This window comes from Amphiura filiformis, chromosome 11 (assembly GCF_039555335.1).
Source record: "Amphiura filiformis chromosome 11, Afil_fr2py, whole genome shotgun sequence".
Lineage (NCBI taxonomy): Eukaryota > Metazoa > Echinodermata > Ophiuroidea > Amphilepidida > Amphiuridae > Amphiura > Amphiura filiformis.
Window position 1 is genome coordinate 65,006,444 of NC_092638.1, and position 18,625 is coordinate 65,025,068.

At 36.5% G+C, this 18,625-nt stretch overlaps 2 protein-coding genes across 2 annotated transcripts; one reads left to right on the forward strand and one right to left on the reverse strand.

Annotated features, from left to right (window-relative positions):
* Nucleotides 1-1,494: 1,494 nt before the first annotated feature.
* LOC140163861 (ovochymase-2-like) lies at nucleotides 1,495-9,199 on the forward strand. Its single transcript, XM_072187175.1, has 9 exons — nucleotides 1,495-1,501; nucleotides 2,029-2,391; nucleotides 2,614-2,655; nucleotides 3,390-3,567; nucleotides 4,163-4,443; nucleotides 5,384-5,520; nucleotides 6,338-6,503; nucleotides 7,329-7,556; nucleotides 8,614-9,199. Exons 1-9 carry the CDS (start codon nucleotides 1,495-1,497, stop codon nucleotides 8,877-8,879), a joined length of 1,668 nt encoding a protein of 555 aa, XP_072043276.1. The 3' UTR covers nucleotides 8,880-9,199.
* Nucleotides 9,200-15,012: 5,813 nt separating this feature from the next.
* LOC140164086 (uncharacterized) lies at nucleotides 15,013-16,654 on the reverse strand. Its single transcript, XM_072187339.1, has one exon. It carries the CDS (start codon nucleotides 16,390-16,392, stop codon nucleotides 15,352-15,354), a length of 1,041 nt encoding a protein of 346 aa, XP_072043440.1. The 5' UTR covers nucleotides 16,393-16,654; the 3' UTR covers nucleotides 15,013-15,351.
* Nucleotides 16,655-18,625: the final 1,971 nt, after the last annotated feature.

Genomic DNA, 18,625 nt, shown 5'->3' on the forward strand with positions numbered 1-18,625 from the left:
ACAGGACATCTTTGCACTTCAACAACTTTAGGACATAAATATTGATGATGCGTATCTAAGTGCATCGTTTATGGTCACTACTGCGCATGTCAACGTGCGTAGTAACGATGGTTGCATCAATATACTCAACGATTGACCTTTTCGGTAAATCCCATAAGCCTTTGCGAGTACACCTGAGAACTTGTCATTTGACGTCACGCCGATCTGCGCCGATGCGCACATTGTTTATCGAACATCCTTACTGCGCATTGTAAGTCAGGGTGACGTCAAATGACGAGTTCTCAGGTGTACTCGCAAAGGCTATAATTTACCGAAAAAGGTCAATCAAAGATTGTGTCTTCTCCTACAGGGTGACGCTGGTGGTCCACTTGTCACTAAGTACAATGATCGATTTTATTTGGTTGGTGTTCCAAGCTTCAGCAGAGGGTGTGCCGAGGAGAATTACCCAGCAGTTTACATGAGAATGACTGCTTATGAAGAATGGATAAGTAGTGTTTTGGTCGGCAATTATACAGGTAAATTCAAGGATTAATAATGGTCTTAATTTCAATAGTTACTTTCAAGTATACAATATAATTGATACAATTAGCTTCAACAATGGTCTCTGAATTAACCATTTTGGCTTTTTTTTTAGCAAGGAGCTGCAACTTATGGTAATGATAATTAAAGAAAAGATATGGCATTTGAATAAAAAAAATGAAGCAGGTATGAAAAGAAGATCACTCAACCTACAATCCCGGTTATTGTTCGAACACTCCTGCGAACACTTTAGCATGGGTACTTCAAATATGCCCCATTCCCCGATCAATGATGTACGTTGGTTGCTTTTTTTTGTCATGCACCCCTAGAAACACCCAACATTGATTGGTGGGGCAAGGGGAGGGTTGTGTAGTAGGAAATGATTCAGACTTCACGTCAAAGAAAGCGAACTTTTAATATGTCAAGTATATCAGAAATACGGTCTCAAACAGTCCTGAAAGTCCAAGTGTTCGAACTATTTATGTCCCGGATTGTAGGTGAAAAGAATGCTATTATTTGAAAAATTACTCGTCTGCGTAATTCAGTCAAAAACTACAATATACGCCTCTAATGTTTTACTTTCATTTTTACCCTAGGTGACGTCAAGTGTGACAATACCTTCACGGTGGCTCCAGGAGATTTCCAATCTCCATTTTATCCAGATAACTATCCGAATAATGTAACCTGTCGTACCCTAATGACAGCACCAGCTGGCTACAGAGTATATCTCTCCATAAGAGATTTCTTCCTAGAAGCTGATGGTAATTGCGCCAATGATTTTGACAGTCTCACCGTGTATGATGCGGACTCCGCCGATCCCATGAAGCGATTGGGTATATTCTGCGGCACAGTCATAGATGATTTCTTCATTTCAAGTGGGCAGAGCTTGTATGTTGTTTTCAAAACAGATTTATCGATTACAGAGAAAGGATTCGACGCGGCGTTTTACTTCTTACCAGGTATTGTATGAGAATCATGCTAGGTATTTTCCGTTTTTATGCAATCATGTTCATTATTGTTCATTAGGCGGAGATAAAGAAGGTTTATAGGTCAAAGAGGTTTTAAGACCCGGAGTTTTGAAGAAGCTTGACGGTAAAGATCGTGAATTCTCACCTTGCGCAAAAAATGCAGAAAAACGGATAAGGGAGAGTATAAGGTTTTCACGGGTATTACAACAGGTCATGTATGTCATTGCAGGCTGTTGCAGCTACTAATGGAATCTAGCTATAGAGTAATACATAACATCTTTGAATTAACCAGTTGTTAAGGAATGTACTGCTACGTTTAAAAGAAGTCGGTTCGAACATTTACCGTAATTGTAGGAATATAAGCTGTAACATTCAATCTTTGATGTGGCTGACTTGTCTCCTACCAATGATGAATAATAATGTAATTTTCTTGTTTTATCATGCTTGTCTTCTTCCCAAGAACATTGCCGAAAGGTAAAATCACTACATGTAGTATGAAAACATACTTATATTAAACAACTGCAATTCTTGTTTGTCTCAGAGTCTGGGTGTGATAATGAAATAACAGATGCTCCAGGCATGGTCATGTCACCGTTCTATCCGAATAACTATCCTAACAATGTTGAATGCTCTAATCATATAATGGCACCTATGGGCGAGACAGTTATTGTACAGTTCCGTGACTTCACACTTGAACCAGACATCAACAATTGCCAACAGAATCTGGATACTTTGAGTATCTACGATGGAAGCACTCCCAGTGAAGAAAACTTGGTTGGTGTGTACTGTGGTAATACGATTCCAGAAAGATTCCAATCAACTGGACGAAGCATGCTGCTTGTTTTTAAGACGGACGGTCAAGGCACATACACGGGATTCGAAGCGGCCTATTATTTTATACCACGTAAGTTTTGTGAGGCCACTCTATACAGAATGGGATTTAATAGGCTCTACATTAAAATCCACCAACATACCTCATACACATCCTTTTGCACATGCGACAATTACAATGTATTTTAAAGTTAATTCGGGGGATAATGCGATGAATTACATAAAAGCTTTCACCTTTTTTTTTATCTTGGAAGTATTTCTGTTTACCTATATTTTATACTTCTACTCTATACAGCAACTCAAGAACCTGTCACCGAACCTCTAACACCACCAATGAGTAAGTTTCTTTGCTTGAAAACAATAACAACACTTCAGCTTCCCTTACACAAGTTGTTTGGGATTTGTTTGGTCTCTTCCATTCAATGTTCCTTTTCCATTTAAAACATTTCTTGAAAGAGTTTTACAAATACTCATTACACAGTTGGAGCAATGTACACGAATTGTTTTTATATATTTCGTATTTTCACAGAAACCAAAATGTGCTCATTCACAACATTGTACAATGTGAATACCATAATATGTAAAGGTTTTATTTAACAAAACCAGAACTTTTACCACTATTGACGTTTTCACCTATCATGACCAAAAGGCATTATTTGAGTAACGCTTGTTGGTCCTACGTCCGGTTGGACGGATCCTGACTGTCAAATGAGTGTATAAAGTCAAGAGAGGATCATATAATACATGACTAAGGACTTAAGAAGTGCCCTCTCGTCTCTGTGTATGATCTTGGATCCACGTCGTCTATTCTCCGGACTGGCAATACACCTTCCTACACAGTCGGTATCAGTTTAGTCGAAGCTATAGAAGTCAGGATGATCCTGACTTCTATAGCTTCGACTAAACGTTACTTACCGTTCTACAATGGCTACCATTAACTAGCATGAACAGAATATGTGTCATTCAGATCGGTCATAGTCAAAAACGTTGATTGTGAGTAATTAATATTGTCTACCACTCCGTCTACCAGCAAACCTAATGGATTTACTTAACCGAACTTTTACCGTATAGATCAGCCTAACTGTGGTAAACAGCAGGTGCCATTGATGCCTGAAACCAATATTGTGGGAGGAAAAGAGGCACAACAAGGAGAGTATCCATGGCAAGCAGCAATTTATGCGAATAATGACTTCATCTGTGGTGGGTCTGTGCTGCACTCAAGATGGATCGCAACTACTGCATCATGTCTGTGAGTATATTCCTTTCAATCGACCTCTAGCAAAAAACAAAATGAACAAATTAAAACTTCAAATGTCTTTCTTTTTGGCACATTTTGTCTAAAAACGTTTTGTTTTTCCACAATTCATGGGTCTTTCTTTTTTTGTTTCTTTCTTTCTTTCTTCCGTTATTTGATTGTTTATTTACTTTTTCTTTGTTTCATCATTTATTTATTTATTTATTTATTTATTTATTTATTTATTTATTTATTTATTTATTTATTTATTTATTTATTTCCGTATTTCTTTCTGCATTTCTTTCTTCAATCTTTCTTTTTCCTTCGTTAGTTCTATCTTTCGTTCGTCCTTTTTTATTTATTTATTTATTTATTTATTATTTAATTATTTAATTATATTTCATATTTCTTATTTCTTATTTTTTATTTACCTATTGATTGATTGATTGATTGATTGATTGATTGATTTAGTTCCCGTTGGATTGGATTTATTCCCGTTACATTTGTTCCCATATTACAAGTTTTTCAGTATTTTATTTTTATTTTATTTCTCTCTATATTTTGCTACTTTTAAAAATGGTCAACTTAACTTTATGATCATAAATTACAGACAAGACACTGCAAGTAAGACACTGACAGTTCGAGTCGCTACCAATTCCCGCGTTGACCACCCATCAAGAGTGCAGACAGGAACAGTCGACTTTTCCTACTTCCATCCAGAATTCGACCCGGAAACAAAAAATTTCGATATCGTTCTTCTAAAGATGGAAGCGGATTTCTCACTGAATGATTACGTGCAGACTATTTGTGTCCCATCAGCTGGTATGGACAGCAGATTTGACACAGGGACAACGTGTATGGCTACAGGCTGGGGTGCTAGGTTTGACGGAGGTTCGTATCCGCAAAAAGTCATTAAAAGTTGCTTTTAAAGGGAATCTAGTGGTGTTGTCTTATACCAAATACCATAAAATACGTGTGTCTGTCACTATCTGATCATTAGTGTCAATATTCATGTGATTGCAACGGTTTGCAGGTGCTATTCTAAGGTTTGCTAATGCTAGTCTGAAAATATGGTTCGCTATTCTTTGGTTCACCAAGTACTGTTCGTTGCAAGCGTACCGCCACATGTGCGTAAATGGGGTGTGGGGGGGTGTGGGGGGGCTGTGTAACAAATGGAAAAATACATAGAAAGATGTTGTTTTTAGGTTGCTGGCGCATATTATCCCTAATTATTTCACTTTTTGATCTTCACTTTGTCAAACCATCCACAAAAATATTGGGGCAACCTTTTCGGGCTGTTGATAAAGGGCGCGACAAAATTCAATGTTTGCTACAGCCTCTCGGATAGAAGCGGTCTGGGTACGCCACAGGGCAACCCCCATTATGTACTAATCCTGTAAGCTCTGTGCGATTGCCTTTACACACGTGATATTAAAATACTGCGATTAGCAAAATACGCCCCCTACGTCACTACCGAACTTGAGGCACACCAAAGAAAAGTCAGAAAACATCGAGTCCGAAAAATAAAATACTCGCAAGTTTAATAAGGTAGGGTAGGTTTAGGATTAAAGTGATTGTTTGGGATCTGGTTAGGGTATTATCAAACGTTTTTGATACGCGCAAAGTATGACTACCGGATACAGACTATTTAAATAAGAACTTTTACGCTTCTTCGAATCAGTCGTCAATAAGTTTACATTGTTTCTGCTCCGTATGAGTATACTCATTCATACTCCAATCAATTTCTCGAATTCTTTCTTCATATTAATTTAAGTAAATAAAAGCGAAATAAACCTTAAGACTTTTAACATCAACCATCATTTTATTTCAGGCCCCCTTGTGGACAACCTACATGAAGTAGAGTTGGATGTGGAAGATCAAGCCTATTGTAGGCAGCATTACCCAGAAACTGTCACCGACAATATGTTATGTGCAGGACCTATGGAAGGAGGCAAAGGTGTTTGTGATGTAAGTGATTATCACAAAATGCTTCTTGAATCGATATTTTAGTCCAGTATCTACCAGGTTTTAATGTGCATCCCCCAGGACTCTACCAAACCAACTTTTTTAGTTTCCTTTTATGGTCCTATAACACATTCAAGATGTTAACAAAATATATTTCCTGGTACACCGGCCATATTCAAGGTTAAAGGTCAACACAGTGGTCAAATTTCAAAGTTGCTCAAATCTGGTTAACAAGCACACCAAATTATTTCTCTCCTTGCGCAAGGATTCAGAAAAAGTATAGTTTGACCTACCTGCGACATACCGTTCTTGAGTTATAAGCAAAAATGTCATAATTTTGGGCGGTGGTCAGTTTTTTTTTGGGCCACACAAATTTGGGTAGGTGCGGTCGCCCCCACGCACCAACCCCCCCCCCCCCCCCTTGCGTACGGGCCTGGACAATGCGTATCGACACCCATTAAGAGTGTTTTGATTTATACACAAAATGGTATCGTTAACCTATCCTATACATTATGCTACATTGTTCTTTAGTTCCACTGTACAAGCCCAGGTGCATGTTGATAAAATTGTTTGTAGGTAGAATCGGAGCGCAACATATAAGATGTGTATTACATAATCATGTTAATGACCACCAAGTGCGGGCTGCTATAATGACAAAATACTACAAAGTTGTTGTGGTTTTTTTTCTCTCTCTCTATCCCTTCTCGCTTGGGGTAAATATTGTGAGTTAATGCTCTAGTTGTGGATTGATTGAGTATTGGTTGAGTATTACATGCTTTACGTGATTAACATAAGATCTCTACGCTATTCTCATTTCTAGGGAGATGAAGGTGGCCCACTTGCAGCACGTATTGGTGGTCTCTGGTTCCTTGTTGGTATGTCTAGCTGGGATCGAGGCTGTGCAATCGAGTTTTTCCCTTCAGTATTCACCAGAGTTAGTGCAGTGTCCGCGTGGATTGAGCCAATATTCAATGGCGGAGAGCCAGGTAGGTTCTAGGATGTGATGGAAGATTTACGTGTTTTTTTTTTGGTGATTATGTCAAAGCATAATTTGTGAACGATTTTATCAAACATTATCCGTTAAGATAATATTGTGTTAGTAGTTTACCCAGAGCCGGATTTACCATTGAGCCAGATGGGCCCGGAGCCAGAGCCCCCAAAATTTGGGGCCCCCAAATTGCCCTGTGCATCTTCCTTTTTAGCCCATATTTTTTGGCTAAAATAGGGTAACTTTGTAAAATGTTTCGCGCTTCGCGCGCACTCGCCCTTCAAATAGCAAATTCACCTTCATTTTGAGCTCAAATAGTCTGATAATCTTTTTTGCGTTGCACACAACTTCCGCCGCCACTGTCGATCTTATACGGAAACCAATAATTGGCCACTTGAGTGCACATGTCTTCCTCACGGTGAGTGTGGGGCCCCAAAAGGTAAATCCGGCCCTGAGTTTACCTATCATTATTTTTTGAGAAGGGTATTTCAAATAAAGAAAGGTCTATCGAGCGGCTAAAAGACAATTTAGTATATGTTCATATCCCCTTTGACACTATCGGGGCTACTATTGTAAGTCAATCAGGAAATTAGCGACTTCATACAACTTTTATCAATAATTATGATTGGTGCGCATGCTGTTTCCAATCGAAATTAAAAAGTTTATCCTGCCATTTCCATGGAGCATGGAAGTCACATGAAATGACCAGGAAATACGTATGTCTACATCACATATTCTTCATTTTTGAATTAATGAAAGTATATAAAGATTTCTAATTTTGCCATTTTAAAAACATTAATCACGATAACGCTTTTCCACCCAGATATTTCACCACCTACTGAAGATCCACTTAAAGGCATCGAAGATGAGCTGGAAAAAGTCAATGATCAATCAGACCTATACATGAAGATAATGTTTGGCTTGGTTGGCGGTATCGTATTAGCACTTCTCGTACTCATCTACATAGCATTTTCGTACAATGACACGAATGCCAGATTAAAAGATAAATTGCTTTACATGCAATCTGATGAAGGACAGGCGGTCGGGGCCGGTAAGGACAACGGTTAAATAGATTAGGCACAAGGTCCAATATAGTCCTATAGCGTTATCGGTACTCCGATAGGCACCAATGGCTTTTTCTATCGTATCCTGAATAGTTACCTTGGTTTTGTTTTTTATTTAAATGAAAAACGATAACGCTATAGTTTGAGCAGGTCTCAATAGACGGGAATTGTTAGGCTTTTACGACGTAAGCAGACCCGCGTTAAGAGTGATATAGTTGACCTATCTTGTCTATATTGTGCGTGGTAGGGAAAATAGCGAACGTATAGGATTTAAATGAATAATTCGTGATGCTTCTGGTGAGATGTCACAAGACAATTCTCGAAATAAAGTACATAGATATTAATCCGTGACGTTATAAGGCCCACCGATTACGAGCTGATCAAATTATAAGCAAATGTTAATATTATGCTTGATACAATTTATTACATCACTAAATATAATGATAGAAATAGTCATCGGTACCTAACCGTATTGTAAAGGCATGGTATTATGGTATAAAATATGATGACACACTGGTAATGCCTTTAAAATGAAATTTCAAAATTAGGAACAGATATTGTGTGCATTTTTATCAAGATGAACACGAATCGATATTCTGTGTTCAAAAAGTAATCTGTATTAAAGGTTTTTACCATTTTTATTACGTATGAAATAAACACACAACACTAACACACAAGACACTAATAATGGGGATATCGAGACAACTAGACTTTATACTACGTTCCGTTCCTAGATCCTATGACTTACGGTGGTTAAACGTTTTGAATTTCTTTTTCTTTCTTTCTTTCTTTCTTTCTTTCTTTCTTTCTTTCTTTCTTTCTTTCTTTCTTTCTTTCTTTCTTTCTTTCTTTCTTTCTTTCTTTCTTTCTTTCTTTCTTTCTTTCTTTCTTTCTTTCTTTCTTTCTTTCTTTCTTTCTTTCTTTCTTTCTTTCTTTCTTTCTTTCTTTCTTTCTTTCTTTCTTTCTTTGTCTCTCTTTCTTTCATTCTCCCTGTAGATGCATAGTATATAAACATATATTTTCTCTTTTTCGAATGCAATATAGGTGGTATCGGTATCGCTCTACCTGCTACTAGCACCAATGTCTACGAAATGAATGCACCCGAGGGTGGAGTCGACAATGCGGGTGCAGAAATCGAAGAATCTAAAGCCGATGATGACGATAACACAGGAGCAACGGCTGTAACTACTGCCTCACTTGTTGATGATGGAGATAAGAAACAAGCACCTGCAGTAGCTAAAAAACCAAGTGTAAAGAAGCAAGATATGGGGACTGATAATCCAGAGTTTATCAAGTACCCGAAGGAGTAGGGTATAGGGGCTATTTAGAGTACATAACAGGTGTTTATTGATAAATTTATACTCTAGAATTGATGACGACTTATAATTTTGTAGTGTTTTTTTTATTACTATTTAGGTAATAACAAAATGTACTTTAAATGATCAAATAAATCCCGTGTTACTTGGTCAATGGTAATACATTTATAATGTAAGCTTACTGTACGTAGTTTGTATTAGCTATAGGTGACCTTAATTATGCCCTTCCATTAATGGCATATTCCAGTTGAAATCCATACACCCCCTATGGAAGGCATGCCCTTAATCTTCGACACAGGGAGTGTGAATTTGGAGTTACCTGAATGGAGTTACCTGAATGGGTGACTCCATTTGCAATCTACACCCCCTGTGTGGGAGATTAAGGTCATGTCTTCCATAGGCGGTGTATAGATTTTAAATAGAATTACCTAATAGTATCCATCCCTAACCGTGTTCCAATCTTTTAAAAAAGACCTTGCCAAATATATCTGTACATAAGGCGTATACTATTTTGGTAAAACCGTTTGTAAAAACAGTGAACTATCAATGACCATTGCTACACAATGATAGAGCAACGGTAAAATAATATTAAAAGCACTACAGTAGTGTAATCTGTGGTGAAACGTCACTAAAATGTACACCCTTTTTATAGGAATTGTTCAAAATGATCAAATTCCACAGTCAAAATTAACATTTGTAATGAACTTGTTTAAAGATGTAATGCCTATGAATAGAATTTTCAAATTTTCCTTTGCCTGCTGCATTTATTTTAATGTACAATTTTATTTGAACGTTTCGTATCTTTACTTGTTTAAGCTTCATTATTATAAAAATAATTATAATTAGACAGGGCGGCCTATCTGCTGTGTCCTAGCAGGACATCAGTCAATATGAGACATTAAATATTAAATGCGAGGATCCAGAGGATACATTACATGCCTGAGAAAATATATAATAATTAAAGAAATGGAGTTCAGACAAACTGGCATTATAATAAAGGAGAGAAAAAATCAGAACCGTTTGGATTCGAACCAGCGCGCATTGACGATTACATGTCGTTCAGCTCACCACCACACGCCACAACAGCTCATGGCGGATCAGCCGGCGAATAGAACATGTAATGATTTTATTATCTCGCAAATGTCTCACGGCCAATGTAAATTAATTATAATTAGAGAGGGCGGCCTATCTGCTGTGTCCTGGCAGAACATCAGTCAAATTTTTATTATAAAAATAAATACATGCAATGAGTTGAACACAGATACTCGTTAAATAAGTGTATGTATTTATTTAAACGTGTGTCATTTTTGTATGGTTTAAACGTCTAGTTGTTCTTCGCAAACTATGAATAAACTAAGAATTAATAAACAACGATAGAAAACTTCTAAATATGTTTTGAATTTAATGTATACACGATGGTAAAATAATGATATAAACTATCAGCGATGCTCATAACGCTGGGGCCATATCAATAGAATGTTATATTCGTTCCATTTATCTGTATTTGATTCAGAGTAATGACGTAAAACTTACATTTACGTGCCACAAAATTAAAAGTGCGATCTCCTAGTTTTTTAATGCCACAACATTTTTATATGCTACAAAGTTAGAAGTGCGATCATTCAAATCAGTTTCCTTACCAGTACACCCTAAATTCCTGTGTGGGAGATTAAAGTCATGTCTTCCATAGGGGTTGTAAGGATTTCAACAGGAATAGCTCATTGTGAGAGGTTGTCGAATTCGGAACGAACATATGAACGCTAGCAGTCGAATCTGTAAAAAGCTATTTACACTTACAGAGGGAGTTACAGGGTGTCCCTGAAAGAACTGTGTCGTCGTGAAATGAATTATTTGGGTATCGTAACATATAAACCAAACACACCTAAATAACCGATTATGAGGAATATATCAGCTATCACATGCTTTTTGAATTTTGACAATTGACAGTTCTGTTTTTAAAATAATAGAATTTTATGAAACTATCTCATTTTCGATCCGTTCCACGGAGTCAAATATCTATCAACGACAATTCGCTGTCGTAGTGCACGTTAGTAACCATTGGTTACTGCTCCAAGCCTGGGCTCAAGCACCTGTTCCGAATTTTGATATGTCATAGGCTTTGTGTTGTGATCATTTCGATCAGTGGTTCGTAACAAGGAAAGCGTGATCCAGTTGACCTGGCAACGGTCATATTCTAACGTGCACTACGACAGCGAATAGACGCCTCAAGCGCTAATGATGTATAGTGATTAGCACTCCGATTACAGATCATTAATCCGTGGAAAGATGTGAAAATGAGGGAGTTTCATGAATTTAAAGAACGGCGTGGTCAATGTCAAAATTCAAAAAGTACGTTACAGCTGTTTTATTCCTTAACCACACCAGTTATTTAGTTATGTTTGGTTGCGGCGTTAAAATACCCAAACTATTAAGTTTCTGACGATACAATTCTTTCAGGAACACCCTGTTTATATGCCATCTTGATTAAATAGGCATAAGATTATACATAATTGTGGATCATCTGGTGGTGCAGTAAGACAAAATATTCTGTACACCCGATCTCATCTCCGATAATCCGTTTTAATGTCGCAGACGATATTTAATGTAATATACTTGCAGGATCTTTAGACAGTTCTTGGACACCATTTTCCTTCTTGTATAATGTGTGGTATGTTTTATGACATCAATAACGATAACAAACACTACAACGAGATTCTTAATCAAAAATGTTAATACATCATCAACCTTATGAGAATCCTAGAGAAATGTAGTCTATAATCTAGATGTGGTATGTTCCCCATTACCAGGCGAAATACGGTGTTGACAATCAAGTAGAGATGAAATGTTTTCTTACTTTCCGATTGTGGAGAAAGACCATTGCTAAGCGGCACCGCAGGTGAGCCACCGACCGGACTAGAACTAGAACTCTTTTTACCCATGCACAAGCAAAGATTGGAACAATTTACCAGATGACGTCATGAACTGCAGTAGATCAGTTCAAAACCAGGCTTAGATATAATACCGTAAAACCTCGTCCACAAGCATATAGAGTACTTTTGATGAAAGCTAAGGCAATTCATGCGTCATTATGGAATTTGAGCAAACAAATGACAGATCCAAGCATATATACAAACAAGTATTTTTGTCAGACCAATCTATTTTATTGGCATATTTACCCATGTATCGTATTGACTTAGCTTTCATCAAAAACACTATATATGCTTATAGACGAGGTTTTACGGTATCAAGTTTCGCGCCATCATTTCCTGATAGACAAACCTAAATTATTGATGCTATGCTTCCCCAAAGCATGTCGTTGGTCATTGGAAAATGTCGGCTTCACCAACTAGAATCAGAACCAAGGCAAATACATGTAAATAATTATCCAAATTCCGTGGTAAATTATTTTTACGAGAACATTTTCCATCCTCTCCCGGGGCTCGAACTCGAGACCCTGTGCACTGGTGCCCCGTACACCATCCAAGGAGGTATTTGCCATGTTCATGAAACATACATGAGATTTTATGATAGCCTGTACATTATTGTTGATTATGCAGTTAGGTAAAATATTTTGTATAGCAAATCTTCCGATAATCCTGTTAAATGTCGCAGACGATACTTAATGTAATATCATCGGTTGGATCATCAGACTGTTTTTGTCTGTTGAAGTTTTCCTTTTTATAATATCTAACATGTCATCCGAAACGCCAGCAAACACTACAATGAGATTCTTAATCAGAAATTTTGCCACATCGACCTTATGAGAATTCCAATTAATGTAGTCTAAAAGCTTTTTCTGATTAAGAATAAAAAACTTAATTGCACAATCAACAATAATGTACAGGCTAACATAAAATCTCGTCGACCTTATGAGAATTTCAATTAATGTAGTCTAAAAGCTTTTTCTGATTAAGAAAAAAACCTAATTGCACAATCAACAATAATGTACAGGCTAACATAAAATCTCGTCGACCTTATGAGAATTTCAATTAATGTAGTCTAAAAGCTTTTTCTGATTAAGAAAAAAAACCTAATTGCACAATCAACAATAATGTACAGGCTAACATAAAATCTCGTCGACCTTATGAGAATTTCAATTAATGTAGTCTAAAAGCTTTTTCTGATTAAGAAAAAAAAACCTAATTGCACAATCAACAATAATGTACAGGCTATCATAAAATCTCGTCGACCTTATGAGAATTTCAATATGACGATTGGTAGTACAAGGTTAATACACGCAAATAATTTTTATACGGATTCCGTGGTAAATTGATGTCGATAAAAGATTATTAATAGAAAACAACCTTTCTAGTAACATGATGCTGTCAAGGTAATCCAGCAGTATGCTTCGACTATATTTATAAATACGTTTTTATACGCACGTGATCACCCCTCCGCGCTCCCATAACAGGTTTTAGACAGTCTCGAAGTGTCTACAAAGCGGGTGGTATTCCAGTAAATTTGAATGCAAAGGCGGTAAACAACACGAGACTATAATTGTGCAGCAAAATTTTCTATTTCGTGCAACTTTGATAGTGTACACATTTCCTTCGATAAATATTTTTCCGTCGGCAAATACCATGTGTGATAATTTTGCTATTCAATTAATACTTAAATTTGATGATATTTATCTCAAGAGTTACTATCCGTTTCAATCGCATGAGGATTTGGTCACGCTTGCTGGTCTTGGTATGCCTTGCCCATGGGTCACGTGCGTATTTATAAATGCGTACTTATAAATATAGTCGAAACCTGTCCAGAGTAGCTGCGTTATCCAATTTGAATGTTACATAACCAGTGTCTGCTTTTCGACATCGGTTACGTTTGATTTAACATAGATGCGAAGGTAAAAATAAATGCTGTCTTGGCAAGTGAAATATTGAGGAAGGTCGATGGTACAAGATGCCCACTCGATGGTGTAATTAAAGACAGAGATAAAAAGAATTTATCGCGTCTGACGTCATCTGTCAAACAAACTCGAGCACGGTTTGTTTACAAATGTCGTGATGATGACTTGCTGAACACGGCGATATAAACCGGTCGGCTTATTGTTAATGTTGCACTTTCAAACATGAAAACCATCTCAAAAGTTAGGTCTTTATAGTAGGAAACTTTCTTTGGCGAAGGCACCATGTCAACAATGCCTAGAAAAGCTGCTTTTTGCCTTGTAAAAGTACGTAATTTTTCGCCATTTACTTTTATTCCTTTTCTCCGATCAGCACCAGATAGATCGGTCTTCCTTTTACGCGCTATTAACCTGTGTTAACCAATCAAGGATCGTAATTGACAGTGACATCAGACGCGATAAATTCTTTTTATCTCTGTCTTTAATTATAATGACAAAGCAAAAGTTGGGATGTACTCGTATTTACCTTTGCGACTAAAACTATTTTATTATTCAGTTCTTTATTGTAGTCATTATTTATACGAAGATTGAAAAGTAAACACATACGCCAGACCAGAGAATGGACAGAATGCCACCCCCCATATCTCCGCAGGAGCATTAATACCAATGCATACAAAACATTAAACACTGTACAAGAAAATATACCTTCAGTAAAATTCATTTTAAAAAGAGAACAACACATTTTATAAGAGAAAAGGAAATTCAAAACGTTCAAAACAACCAAAGCATTATTCGACAGACCAGTCGTAGTCGTAATTTGAGTACAAAATTGTATAGGAACCCAATATTGCACGGTTACTTATTTCTTTTTGTCTTGACTAGCGACCCATGTTCAGCCAGTCTCTTCTTAAAATGAAAACAAAGGAAAACCAGGAAACCTTAACAAAGTAATGGGAGCGTCATTTGTTGAAATGAGGGGATGTGTTATGTTGCAAAGGAGTCCTGGAAGGGTAAGATAGTTTTTCTGGGTTTTGAGTTGAAAATAGGGCCAATACCCAGATTTATTACTGCTTCTTGATGAACATGGAGAAAATTGCCCTTATTCACTGCATACCAAATATGGTCTGAACCCTTTTAAATAGTTATACAGGATTTTGACTGACGGGAGTTTTGTGAAAGCAAGCGAAGCAAGTTTGTAAACCGCCCTGTCAACTTTTAATTTTCTTGATTTTCTTTAAAATTCGAGCACCGTTTGGGCTAAAATTTACAGGATATTTCAGCTTTATGAAACCAAATCTAATCTGAAAAAAAAAATCGTTGAAATTTAAATAAGAGATTAAACGAAAACGACCTTGGTCGTGTTGACATCTTATAACCGTCATTCTAGCCGCTTGCCATTCAAAATAAAAATCACCTGCAAAAAAGGAAATGGCCCTAGCAACCGGCAGACTACGTTTACGCTGAGTCGACACTGTGGATAACCATTTCCCAATAACAGAGGGAGTTGTTTACAATGTTTATGGAATAAACGTAAGATCAAAATTGCTTCTACATGATAGTCGATTGGTAGTAGTGTAGTAAGACAAATATATTTTATATATCTTATCTCCAAAAATCACTTTAAGCGTCGCAGACGATACTTAATGTAATATCATTGGCGGGATCATCAGATGGTTCTTGGTATGGCCTCTTCATGGTTTCCTTCTTGTAATGTCTTGTATGTTTTATAATATCCATAACGCCAACAAACACTACAATGAGATTCTTAATCAAAAATGTTGATACGTCAACCTTGTGAGAATGCCACAAATGTAGTCTAAAAGCTAGATGTGGGATATTCCCCATTACTAAACGAAATACGGTATTGACAATCAAGTTGAGATGAAATGCCTTCTTATTTTCACATTCTGCAAGGAAGACCATTGATAAAAGTGGGACGACAGGTAGCACAAGGCAAATACACGCGAATATACGGATTCCGTGGTAAATTGATGTCGATAAAGGATTATCAATAGAAAACAGCATATCTAGTAACATGATGCTGTCAAGAACATCCAGAGTAGCTGCATTACCTAATTTGTCAGTTATCAGTGTCTGCTTTTCGTCATCGGTCACGTGTGATTTCACAGCATATATGAGAAGGGTAAGAATGAATGCTGTCTTGGCGAGTGAAATCTTGAGGAAGGTCGATGATATGAGATGCTCACCCGAAGGTAATGACAAAGCGAAGGTAGAGAACATATGTGTAACCTTTGCTACTAAAACCAGAGAATAAACCAACCATATTAGTGGTGTCAGTGGTAATGGACGCAGTAGGTATTTGGGCGACATTTTGTTCTTGCTTGGCTTACTGTCGCTGTCATCGACTTCCGGTTCATGTTCTTCTATTGCAGTCGCTTTTTGTCCTTCCATTGTAGTAGCTTTCTTTTCTCGACGATCCAAAATGTAGGACCACAACAAAATTGCAAACCACAATGTAAGGACAAGGAAGTCAAGAATCACCCAAATATATCTAGTTGTAAATTTTGTTGTGACATCACGCTCAATGATCAGATAATCCAAACCAAGCATCTGTCCCAATAGCAGACATAAACATAACAGTTTAGCACCATGGTTGAAAAAATCTGCCTTACGTTGTTTCGCTTTTTTAATTACAGACATTTTGTTTTCATGAGTTGCTTGTATATTCAAACTATTTCAGTATGATAACTTACAGTTATTTTGAGTCGAGAAACGTATCAGAACAGCAGTCTCCATAATGTGCAATCATTCTGCCTAGCCCAGATAACGTGATTCATAACTGCAGAATCAATTTTTTCGTCAGTGAACATGAAGTTGCTCTTGTTAGCGCATTGTATTCAAACTATTTCAGCATATGGCACACATACCTGCATTTATACAAACTTTCACGCCCAAAATTATTCCGTCGAATATCAAAGGGGAAACATACAGTTAAAATAAGCGCTCAGAAGTAATCCCAGTACACGTTACAGGTTAACAGCATTAAAGGAATGTTCCGGTTTTTCACAAAGTAAATAGAAATATTCAGCAGAAGGTTACCATTTCTTGATAGCAGGAAATCTTGCATTAAGTGTGAGTCACCCCCAGGGAGTCATGCACCCTGTTCAGAAGATATTGACTAATATTGAATCATATAGGCATACTTATAAATCAACATTTAGCTGCAATAATATGGGTCAAAATCATGACTTATTTATTAAATATTGCTGCACAGGCAGTAAAATATATTACACTGCAAAATTCAAGTGTTTCGATTCTAAACACATTTTTGTAATACCTATGAAACGTGTCACAGTATTTATTTTCTAAACATGTCACAGTGTTTAGTTTCTATAACAGTCAACACCGTGTTTAGAAACTAAACACTATAGTGATCCAGCTCAACTAAACACTATAGTGTTTAGTTTCTAAACATGGTGTTGACTGCTGTAGAAACTGAACATGTCACAGCATTTAGAAACTAAACACTGTGACATGCTTAATTACCTGTAACACTTATTAGACACTGTGACACGTTTAGTTTCTACATCAATCAACACCATGTTTAGAAAGTAAACACTATAGTGTTTAGTTTACCTGGACATTATAGTGTGTTGACTGTTCAAACTGAACACAATCAACATATGGCATATATAGGACAATGTGTTTAGCCAAGAAGTGTTTAGGATTGTCAATCACATAACTAATCTTGAACATGTGATATGTTTAATGTGATTTCAACCAAAACATGATAGATTTTCATTCCTACACCATTTTTCGAAGTAAAATATGATCATGTCATTGATGCACTGCCTAGTGCTACAAATGTTGTATACAAACATACAAAAAACTTACATTTATCTTTGTCATTTTATTAATTAACCAACTTTCAGAAAACACATTACTTTCTTCAACCATTTCCATACACATTTTTTTTCCAGATTTTTTACCATAAAACAGTGGTAAACAAATTGTTACAATGCATCAAATATGAATGTCATTAAATAAGGAATTTATCTGACATAAATATGCTAATTAACATGCATAATTAAATATTCACAAACATGCTCATGAAAATATCAGAATTGTCACAATTTCAAGAAAAATGCAATACTTAATTCACAAAATCAATTTCCCATTTTGCAGGGTTAAAATGAAATAAGTTAAATCAGTTATATTAAACCTGTTAATTTCTGAAACTATTTTTCAAATTACCTGACAACGAAGTGAGAGAAAAATTTGAAAAGGAATAGTACCATCTGACAAAACTAATTTTGTGAACAAATTAACATTTAGCAACTTTGTCTAAAATAGTGGTAAAAACATGTCCTTAAATTTAATCTAAGCATCATTCACATTACTAATAGATGAAATGTCTTGCCAATTTACAGTTGACAGTTCTGAGATAAATGAAGCAGCATCAGTTTTCAGTGATCTGATTTGAACATTGGGTTTCTAAACTTTCATCGGTCAAGTCATCTCTATTCCTAAACACAATGTCATTTCTGAAAAAAGTTGAAACCCTACCCCCTTCTCTAATTCTGTCCTTTCTTATAACATAGTAGCCGTCTATCATTAGTTCACTATCAGTCACAGCATTATTAAGCCAAGTTTCGCTTAAATGACGGCTGCTTTTGTTTTCCTAACAAAGTTCTCAGTTCGTGTAGCCCAGGCTATCAAGACAAGGTTGCAGAATTCATCAGGCTGTTCAATAAGCTTATTGATGATAAAAGTCTTGTCATGCAGAATATGTTTATTTACAGTTACCTTAGCAGCAATTCACCTTGAAGCATTTACTAGCAAAGTAGTTATTCACCTATGAGCTACAATCGGAACAACTACCCTCTGAAAGATTTAACTTCAAGGTAGATTTTTCCCGGTGATGTAGAAATAC

Coding starts and splice junctions, on each gene's coding strand:
- LOC140164086 (XM_072187339.1), bottom strand. CDS start 16,392: ATGTCTGTAATTAAAAAAGCGAAACAACGTAAGGCAGATTTTTTCAAC.
- LOC140163861 (XM_072187175.1), top strand. Junction 4,444..5,383: donor GGGTGCTAGGTTTGACGGAG/GTTCGTATCCGC, acceptor ATTTTATTTCAG/GCCCCCTTGTGGACAACCTA. Junction 6,504..7,328: donor ATTCAATGGCGGAGAGCCAG/GTAGGTTCTAGG, acceptor TTTTCCACCCAG/ATATTTCACCACCTACTGAA.